The sequence below is a fragment of the Galeopterus variegatus genome, unplaced genomic scaffold, assembly GCF_000696425.1.
Source record: "Galeopterus variegatus unplaced genomic scaffold, G_variegatus-3.0.2 Scaffold4311, whole genome shotgun sequence".
NCBI classification, from domain to species: Eukaryota; Metazoa; Chordata; class Mammalia; order Dermoptera; family Cynocephalidae; genus Galeopterus; species Galeopterus variegatus.
Window position 1 is genome coordinate 99,600 of NW_007730422.1, and position 11,269 is coordinate 110,868.

Consider the following 11,269-nt stretch of genomic DNA (forward strand, 5'->3'; position numbering starts at 1 on the left):
AACTTTATTGATGTTTGTGTCCCTCTAAGTAAGTGCTTTACTTTTTATTTTATTTTATTTTATTTTATTTTTGTCCTTTTTGAGACCAGCCGCACCGCGCTCAGCCAGTGAGTGCTGTGAGTGCACTGGTCATCCCTACATAGGATCCGAACCCGCGGCGGGAGCGCTGCTGCGGCCGCACTCTCAGCGCCGCACCCTCCCGAGTGCGCCACGGGCTTGGCCCATAAGTGCTTTACTAGGTCTTTCTTAATACACAATATTTGAGGGACATAAAAGATAGATCTCAATATAAATTTGTCCAAATTAATAAAAATTCTAATACATTTTTTTAATCCTTTATTTCTTTAATCTTTCTGCTTCTTCTGGGTGATAGGCAAGATAACTTAAATTTTGTTTTTACAACTACAGATAGAACTACCATATGATCCAGCACTCCCACTACTGAGTATATACCCAAAGGAATAGAAATCATCATGTCAAAGGGATACCCGCACTCCCATGTTCATCACAGCTGTATTTACAATAGCCAAAATATGGAACCAACCTAAGTGTCCATTGAAGGATGACTGGATAAGGAACATGTGGTATGTATACACAATGGAATACTACTAAGCCGTAAAAAAGAATGAAATTCTGCCATTTGCAGCAACATGGATGAGTCTGGAGATAATTATGTTAAGTGAAATAAGCCTGGAAAGAGAAATACTGCATGTTCTCACTCATAACTTGGTGCTAATGAAAAAAAAGGAAGAAAGACAGACAGAAGAAAGAAAGAAAGTATGAAAGAAAGAAAAGACCACAACAATACATGGAACTTTCAGAAGGAGAAAACAAACCAAGGATAAGAAGGAGAGAACAAACCAAGGATACTAGAGATGGGGGGATGGGAGGGAGGGGGTTTCGGGAGTGACAGGTCAGGTAAAGGGCTTATTTGTAATAATGAATATGCTAATAATAAAAATGAAAAATTAAAAAAAGGTTTTAAATAAAGCTGTTAATTTCTCTTATCTGGTCATTCGAAACATTTTATCAGAGGCACTTTTTCTAAAATACCAGACGAATGCTATGATTTCTAAATCAGAAAGCAGATGGGTATTTCTTTTATATGTAGACTTGAAGAAGATAGTAGGGCAAGAAGTGCTCTGTTTTTGCAAAGTGTAATTTATACAGGTTAGATGCTGAAGGGCAACTGTAATTAAAGAAAAGTGTTACTGCTGGAGAAAAGAAGGTGAGATGATCTATTCTGAATTTTATGGATATGCTATATTAAATGAATATATAATTAGAAGAATAAATTAACAGTTTCAATTTCATGGTGACTTAAAGATGGATGCAAGGGTTGGAGAAAACTAAAGCACCTAAAAGCCTGTATTTGTGGAAAACAGGAGAGAAAGTTCTGAAAACAAATAAAATAAAATAATTATTTTAATGAAAATGATTTTTATGATGTCTAGGTAAATGAATCAGGACAAATTATACTAAGGCAAGCAATAAAGCAATCATGGTTAATTTGACTTGCTTTGGAAGTGATTAGAGGCATAGCAAACAGAATTCTGATTCTCCAAATTCTTACCTGCTTCATTTGTGCGGATCATTCGAGATGGGGTGCTTGGATCTCCAGTCCCAATTGGATTGGTGGCCACCACTCGAAATTCATATTCCACCCAGGGATTTAGGTCTACTGCCATGGCCGACTCCATGTCTCCTGTTATGATTTCTGGGACTGTAGAGAGAAAGGAGATTTTAGGTATTATTAGGACTGGAAAAATGCTACAAGTGACAGTCAAGGATATCACAGCTACTGACAGGAATCAGCAAAATCATGCACATGTCCTCATAACACATGGTCATGGCATCACCTCCAGTGTCTTCAGTAAAATGAACATCTTAGGAAGTAAGCACTTGTATATATCAGAGTTTGTTGGAGTTAATTAAAATTCTTTTATCTCATCTTTACATATAATTTGCCATTTTCTACACTAAAAATCATTTCAACGCCTCAGCCTCAGATAAGAGACCAAGTGGTACTGTAATTTAAACAAAGAGGTTTTATTTTTCAATTTTTAGGGAAACTTTTTGAGCAGTTTGCCTCTCCCCCCAGTTCTGGCAAACATATTTAGTCATTTGGCAGTTCCAAGCAGCAAATTAAGAATACATCTTTCTAATTGGAAAAGTACATTTTTTAGCATCTAAGTGGAAGCTCTGAACTCTACTTGGAGTGACTTTTGTATGATATTTAGATTTTTGATCAAAGCATAAAATTGTTTGTCAATACAACGACCACATAGTAAAATGTTTTTTACCTAGCATATATGTTCTATTTGGGACTGCTTTTCTTGTTGACTCATCTCTGGTGTCTAGGAAATAGTTCTAGAACATTTGTTACAGGAGTGAAAAGGAGGAATGTGGAGAATCTGTTTTATGGTGTGCAAAAATCTGGATTTTTCTCTGTCATGGATTTCTATGTAAGCATGGGGGTGGGACAAGCACGGGTGGTGGGTTTTTCTATTTAATGACTCAGTTCAGTTTTACTGTGGCAAGGTGGGATTAAATCATTTTGGATTTCCCATGAAGATCTCTTCTGAAATGCAATAAAAGAATGTTATCACATTAGCAGAGCTGACATTTTTAAGTGGTGGCATAAAGACCTGGAAAAAATCTGTGCCCTTTTACTGCACTAGCAACTGAGAAATATCCTTGGAGTCTAAGAGGTAGGGGACAAAAGGCCTCTGCTCAGTCCACAGCTTGGTGAAATGCTGAGCTATGCCTGCCAGACATAAAGGTGGGAAGAAGAGATTCCCAGACACTCAGTCCTCTTAGCTCCCAGCCTACACTGTACCAGCGATCCTTGCCTTGGGTCCACCAGGACTTTCCTCACAGTTGCATTTACTTCTATTTGCCAGTCTTCTCAAGCAACTCCAGACATCTGGGCAATTTTCATTCCTTTTATTCTAATCTTTTGCACATATTTCCCTTCTGCCCAGCTTGTATCCCTTCCTAATTCTTGAAAACCTTCCACTGTGATGTTTGGAATTCCTGATCCATTTTTAGCAAATTCCCCTATATAATCAATCTCCTCTATGAACATTCCTCCAACTTTTTAGTCTAACAGAAACTGAGGAAATTTTATCTCTCTCAAGGGTTGGCCCTCTTAAGCTATTGTGGAGAAGGACCAGCCCTTTCATTTTCTTCCCCATGGATTTCTCTAAGGATCCTTCCCATTGGCATACTCACATGGATGTGGTTCCCTGTGAAAAACAGGCACACATCTCTCTTAACCTTTCCTCTTCTTCTAGCCTTCACTCAGTTTCTCTTATAGCGGAACTTCTGGAGAGCCGTTTGTGCTATTACTTGCTGTTTCCAATTATTCCACTTCCACTCTCTCTTGAACCTACTCTAATTGGGCTTTTACCTCCAGCTTTCCACCATAACCACTCCTGTCAAGATTATCAATGACTTCCATTACTAAATCCTCATGGTCAAGTCTCTCTTCCTCATCTTACTTGACCAATCATCATCCTTTGACACAGGCAATCACTTTCTTCCCTCTGAAACCCTTTTCAAAACTTGACTTCTGTTATTCTCCTACCTGACCTTGCCTTATCAGTCTCTGTTGTTTTTTTTTTTTTTTTTTTCCATCTTCCATATGCAACCCGATTCTACTAACTCGTTCCCATTTTTTTTTTTTTTACTCCATGGTAATCTTATCCAGTCTTACAGTTTTAAATACCCTCTATATGCTGTTGACTCCAATGTTATCAGCCATGATCTTCTTCCTATACTCCAGACGTATATGTTCAATGGCTTATTAGACATTTCTGTTTGAATAGGGTTTTGTAATATTCTTACTTAGGGAGTGACAACTGCATTCTCACAGATGTCGACAAAAATCTTGGGGTCATCCTGGACTCCTTTCTTTCTCCCCTGTCCCACTCCCATCTATTAGTAAATTACAGCATCTATGACTTTAAAATATGTTTAAAATATGATTTCTCCTCTTTCCTTTGCAGCAAAATTTCTTAAAAGAGTTGTCTATATTAATTTTTCTCCTATTCTCTCTTGAACCCATTCTTGTCAGACTTTGGTGCCTACCATTCCTTGAAAACTGTTATTGTCAAGGTCACCAATGACCTCCATATTGCTAAAACTAATGATCAATTCTTAGTCCTCATTTTATTTGACATGTCAGTATCGTTTGACATAGTCTGTTACTCTTTTCCTTGATGGACTTTATTCTTCTGTCTTCCAGGACGTTGCATTATTTTGATTTTTCTTTTACCTGAGTGATTACTTCCTCTTTGTCTCTTTTGGATGGTTCCTCTTCACTACCACTTCTTACTATTGGAACACTCCATGGTTCAATTTTTATACCCTCTTCTTCATTAATTATACTTACTTTCTTGGGGTTGACATGCAGTCTCACAGTTTTAAATACAATTTATTTGCCAATAATTTCCTAGTTTAAAAGTTCATCCTAAACCTCTCTCTTAAACTCAGACACATATATCCAAAGGCCTACTAACCTTCCCCCCCCCACTTTGATGTCTAATAGATGTATCAAGCTTCATATGTCCCAAACTGAACTCCTTACCTCATTCCCACCCAATCTGTTCCAATTGTACAGGATTCTTTATGTCAGTTGATGGCAACTTCATCCTTGAGTTGATCAGGTCAAAAATCTTGTAGTTATCTTTGAATTCTTTTTCTCTTACACTCTTTACATTCACTTTGTCAGGCAATCCCTTGAACTCTATCTTGCAAATATTTCCAAATTCTGACCATTTTTAGGACCCCTACTTCTGTCACTCTGAAGCACCATCATCTCTTAACTGCAATAGCTTTCTAACTAGTATAGTGACTCTTCACTTATCCTTCCCATGGTCTATTTTCAACATAGCTTGAATGAATGCATTAAAAAATTAGACTTAGAATATCAGTCCCCCAACATCTCTAAATTTCTCTCAGGATAAAAATCCAAATACTACATGATACTGGTTCTGCCAATATCTCTACAAACTCTCCTTCTAACATTCTCTCTAAAACTCATTCTGCTTCTTCCCCACTGGTCTTCTAAATCTCTCTTATATAATGTGTCTAATATTTTTGCACTAATTGCACTGTCTATCTGGGCTACTGCCCTCTAGATATTGGCATAGCTAAATCCACACATTTTTACTCAAATGACCTTTCTCAATGAGGCATACTCTGTGACTCTATTTCAAATTGCAACTTCCATGGTATGGACTGAATTGTGTCCTCCTGAAATTTACATGTTAAATCCTTAACCCTCAATGTGGCTGTATTTGGAGATGGTGCCCCTAAGGAAGTAATTAAAGTTAAATGAAGACATAGAGTGGGGCTCTGACTGTAATGTACCTATAAGAAAAGATGCCAGAGCTTGCTGTCTCTCCCTCTCTCTGCTATGTGAAAACAGTGAAAAGGAGAACACCTGCAAGCCAGGAGAAAAGCCCTCACCAGGAACTGAATTGGCCACCATGATGATCTTGGAATTCCTAATCTCCAGATCTGTGAGAAAATGCATTCTTGTTGTTTAAGCCACCCAGCCTATGGTGTCTATGGTATTTTGCTATGACAATCCAGGCTGACTAATACACTGCCCCTTCCACAGTACTTCTGATCCCCCTTACTCCACATGATTTCTTTTTTCCCCCATAGCATTCATCAACTTTTAAGATACTATATAATTTACTTGCTTATTTTATTCTCTGTTTATTGTTTGTTTTCACCCATGAAAATAGAATCTTCACGAGGGTGTGGATTTTTTTTTTGTTGTTGTTGTTCATTGGTATATCCCAAGTGCCTAGAAAAGTACCTGGAAGGTGCTTAATAATTTTTTATTGAATGAATGACAGTAGAGTTTAAATTGCCTGGTGTAATCAAAATTAGCAAAGTTATTTTCTGTTTGAACTTTTATGTGATTATTATGGGCTTTATGTTAAAAAGAAAAAACATATCCTTCCTTCCAAAGCTACATATATTTCATATATTTATATCATCTTGGTCATAACTATAAGTTGTAAAGACACCCTCCTGAAGCCCATGTCCTTTCCACCATCCTTAATTCTAACCTGTCTTTAAAATGAAAAACAAACAAAAAACCCAGATTTTGAAGTTCTAAATTATAGTTACTTCTAAGGGATACAAAATAATTGTAAAAGCAAATGTCAAATGCATTAATATTTTTGATGAAATAACATGCAATATGAAATAGATTAGAAATAAACTCTTTAATAAAATCACAATTTTGATTTAAATGCAGTATTGTGGAAATTAAGGGCAATGGAGGGTTTATACCAAAGTAAGTACTTTTAAAAGCCTTGCAGGCATCTTTTTATAAAGATATGCTTTCTGGAACTATGGGGACAACTTGGTTTCAAGGAAAACACTATGCTTAAGAGAGAACATGATGGTGACTAAGGACAGTGGACCTCATACTGACTCAGGAAAAGAATCTTGTTGAAATGCCTGTTCTAGTAAAAGAATTGCATCCAAGAATTAAATTAATAAAGTAAGCCTGCTGAACTGACAAATTTAATCAACCAATCAATCCATGAAAAACATATTGCAGATAGAAGGCATATCCACTGATAGAAGAATATTTAAGAAACATATCTGAGTTAAGTAAACAAAGTCCAATCACATCTATGATTATAGGTGATCTGATATTCATAAGTAGACACAGTCAAAAACTAGGACAGCTAACACTGCTCAGTAGCATGAAGAAGAAAATCAGGTTTCCAAATCAAAAGCAATTTGTTTGCACAGAAAAGGGGTCTACAAATGAAATTATGTATCTGTTATGGTTATTTTATGTATCTTTTCCAAATGAAAACATTATTTACATTCACATTTGAATCTCATTTGTAGGGCGCAGTATTCATAAGTTAATTTTAAGATTGTGCTCGGCTAGAAGGTCCCTGTGCAACTTATTACTTCAATTGCCAAAAATGAGGAAATGGCTATTCTTTATATTCATTTTGGTGTATAAAGAAATTTTAAGTGCTTTTCAAATACTAGATCATAAATTGCATTAACTTTATCAGAGATTTCTGACCTATCTTTTTTTCTAATAGATATTCCTGGATTTGACCGAAATTGATTTAGATTGAGGGAGTAGGTATGAAATCAAAAGGCACACTGCCCCCGTGAAGCTGGTGTGAATTCAGAGGGACTTCTTTCTCCATCACAGGCAGGCAGACATAAAAGAAGCTGTGGTCAGATTGGGCCTAGGGCTAAAACCAGGAAGAATTTACAACAGCTATTTTGGAGCATGCAAAACTTGAGGACTGCTCCTCAGCAGCTGACACTGAGGATGACATACCTCTGCCAATGGCTGTAATTAATGCTGGGTTTGGAAGAAATGAGTTAGGTGAAGAGATATCTTGCAAGAGCACTAAGATGGGTGGATAAAACTGATAGTTTATAGAAATCTACTTCTGGAAAAAAATATTTCCTTATAAATACAGCACAACCATAGGTTCTGAAAATAAGTACTTGCTGGACTGAATTAAAAAAGAACTCTCAACTTAAAAATGCTTCCAGCATTCAAATTATATAAGAAACATAGATTTGCAAGTTTATAGTAAAGAACTATAGAACAAATAAATAAACAAACCCTCAAAAATAACATTTAGTCCAAATGCCTAAGCCCTCTCCACATACATAAACAGACATACTCACACACACACATGAACCCAGAAGCACAAAATAGAAACAGGTGAACCAAGAAAGAAAACTCAAGGTAGGAATGAGAGAATCAGAGAGTGAGTGTAACTAGGAAAGCATGGATGTAATAGGTGGAAGATAAGGTGTCTCAGATTGCCATGGGCATGGGATGAGTAAGGAAACATACATATGTATTGCAATGTACTCACAAGGAAAACTTCCCAATAAGTAAATTGTACATGTATTGCAGCAAGAGTGGGCAGGGAGCATGGCTGCAGGCAGGAGGATGGGTTAGGTGAGTGCACAGCACCAGATCTGAAGGCAATCCATTTCCTGGCTGCAGATCAAAAGGTCTGAGCTATTGCACTAAGGATGAGAGCATTGGGGTGGAGGTTATGAAAATTCTTGAGTAAATTTGTTTGTTTGCTTTAAATTTGTGTAATTCCTCAATTATCTACCATGCTCAGAGACTCTCCCAATTTCTTGGGTCTGCAGATGTATCACGGGGTTATATTGAAGCCAGAAATGAGGCTAATACCAATTATATTACAAAACAAATACATTTTTATGCATAATTAATATGTCTATGTGCACTATGAAGATAATAAAACTGAGGTCTAAGTTAATGCAGAAGCCTAAATATCAAGGAAAACCCTAAATTATATTCTGTATGCAGATGAAAATTTTTCCTCTCTCCACAATTGTAAACTTATATACAAAGATGTTTCTGCTTAAATTTCATTTACCTAAGCAACAAAGTGGACCACTCCACTCCCATAATATTCTGGTTTAGTTTTATGGTTACATATATTTTTCTGATTTTTATATTTCACTTTTAAACAGGTATATCAATTTAAAAATAAAAAGCACAAATCCCTACTCAGTATGGACAACTGCTTCTGAAGATTCCATTTTATAGACATTGTACACTTTTCAAGTACCAATATGTTAAATAAGTATCTAATAAATATCAAGTGAATGTGATTTTACATTTGGAGAGATAGGAGAAGTTTATTTAGTTATAATATGAAAGGAAAATCATTAGGGACAGAAATAATTTTAAAATAATGCAACTATTATACAAACATCTTAGAAGCAGGCATCAAAATGCTTTAATTAAATTGTTTAAATAACATAATTTTATGTTATATTTTCTTTTTGTAGATAAAACAGATGTGTGACTATAATGAGGTAGCACAAGTTCTGTATCTTGAATGTCTTGGTGGTTACTTGAATATATATAATAAAATTTCACAGAACTCTACACTAAAAAATTGCATGTCAAAACTGGTAAAACCCTAATACAGCCTGAAGTTTAGTTAATAGCGTTGTGCCAATAACAGTTTGCTAATTTGGTAATTGTATGGTCGATATGTACAATGTTATCATTGGAGGAAGCAGGAACTCTTTGTACTATTTTTGCAACCCACCCTGTGGTCCTTCTTGGAGAATTGAGAAGAGAGGAAAACAAGGTTCCTTGCTCTTCTTCAGTTCATAAAAAGAAGCAACTAGTGGTCAACATTGTAGTAAGTAACAGTTTCCAGAATCCTTGTGAGATCATAAGCAAATATAGCTTGTAAGGTAGGAAGCTGCTCTGGTAGTGTCTGATGTGGCCTTTGTGCCTCTTACCTGTTTTTACTGTTTGCCAGCCCAGGGAGAAGGGGCTACGAGCCTGCAGGTTGTAGGAGGAGATTGGGCTGTGGTTGTCGGCTGCTGGACTCCAGGAGAGTGTGGCTGTGCTTTCAGTGATTTCCTCAACGATCACTATCCCAGGTGGGCCTGGGGGACCTACCGGCAAAAGGCAATGGATAAAGTTAAGTACAAATTATTATGAGGAGCCATGATAAATTGTACTTCCAATATGGATCCCATCAAACAATGTAATCATTTTAATGAAATATGTAGTTAGTAATGAAAATTGACAGCAAAAAGTCATGGGATGCAAGCTGGTTTCGAGGAATTTCTAGGGGGAACTTAATTATAGATTTGATTTTTTTCTGACACTTGTGCCTGGAGGCAACTACCAATTAGCATTGTATTTTATAGGAAAAGAAAAAAATAATTAGAGACATACATAAGGATATGAATGTCAATATGAACTACAGCTGTTGAAATCAATCACAGCTTACACAGACAGCAACAGAGAATGATCAGAAATGCTAGCAGGAACAAGGACGATCCCACCCTTACTAAAAAGTTATAGGGGGATGGGGCTAATTGTCATGTTCAGAGAACCTACAACATACACACACTGTAATAAGCACTATCCAGTAGCTTAGACTCTAACAAGGGAGGTTTTGAAAATAATGATAGTACAGACAAGGTAATGACATATACCACACGTGAGGCATATATAAATTTCTGTGGTTAGTTCTAAGGAGATTGTGTTTAGATATTCTTTCATGGGGGGGGTGAGAGTAGTGAATCAGAAAAGGTTAACTCCCTTTTGATCATGAAAGAATGGTACACACTGTAATAAGCACTATCCAGTAGCTTAGACTCTAACAAGGGAGGTTTTGAAAATAATGATAGTACAGACAAGGTAATGACATATACCACACGTGAGGCATATATAAATTTCTGTGGTTAGTTCTAAGGAGATTGTGTTTAGATATTCTTTCATGGGGGGGGTGAGAGTAGTGAATCAGAAAAGGTTAACTCCCTTTTGATCATGAAAGAATGGTATAAAATAGTGGTGAAAATATCTATGTGTTTATGGACTTCATCTTTCAGAAATTACCATGATCTGATTTGAGGAGAAATGTGCCATTGTAGTTTTATTCCTAAAACAGTGATTTTTAATAGGATTTTTAAAAAATACAAGCTATTTACACTTCAGTGCCTACAAAGCAATGCCAGTTTTCTTACTGATGTTCTTCTATTCCATAAAAAGAACAATTCAACTTGCAAAAATGCTTTTATTTTGAATGAAAAAAAAATCCACCTTTAAGTATTTTAAGTTATCATTTTCTGAATTGGTCCTGAAGTTGTTCCTTGGATTTGGTGATTAAGAGGTCTGAGCAGAACCTCTACTAGACTATAAGGAGCTGAGAGGTGATTGGGGACTGAAGACAAGGCATGGTTAATGAAGGCCTCTGAAAAGAGAATATCAACAAAGAAGGTGCAGCAGATGGACAAAAAGCTTAAAAGCCTCGCTAGGGCAAATGACATTTTTAAGAAATAAGGGATGAACATTTTTACCAAGGCTGAGAATAGCCAGCAGCAGATGGCACAAACCAAAGATCTGAAGAGAGGGACGATTCCATAAGGAAGGTGACAGAAAGTGGGGATTGTGGGCCAAGGGGCAGAGAGCAGGCTTGAGAAGTGGCACATTTTCCTCTAAGAGAAATGGAAGAAACAATGAAACACAGAAAGCTTTTCAAACAGCAGGGGGAGAAATTGAGAGAGCTTATATTAGAAGGAACTCCTTTTTTCACTAAATATGAATATATGACTCCACAGAAGAGAAGGTGATTGAGCGGGAATGAGAAGGGGGGGTGGAGAGTAACAGGACAGTTTTGAAAAAGGCACATGATGAAAGGGAAAGGATGCAAGGAAGAGGGAATACAAAGATTTTGGAATA

The 11,269-nt window shown here is 36.6% G+C and overlaps 1 protein-coding gene across 1 annotated transcript in view; it reads right to left on the reverse strand.

The window, feature by feature from the left end:
• Positions 1-11,269, reverse strand: part of CNTN5 (contactin 5) — a 269,147-nt gene that overhangs the window by 63,932 nt on the left and 193,946 nt on the right. Inside the window, exons 7-8 of the mRNA XM_008587234.1 lie at positions 9,316-9,474; positions 1,574-1,723 (exon numbers count right to left, since the gene is read on the reverse strand). Of these exons, the coding sequence (XP_008585456.1) occupies positions 1,574-1,723; positions 9,316-9,474 (309 nt within the window). The remainder of the gene's footprint in view (positions 1-1,573; positions 1,724-9,315; positions 9,475-11,269) is intronic.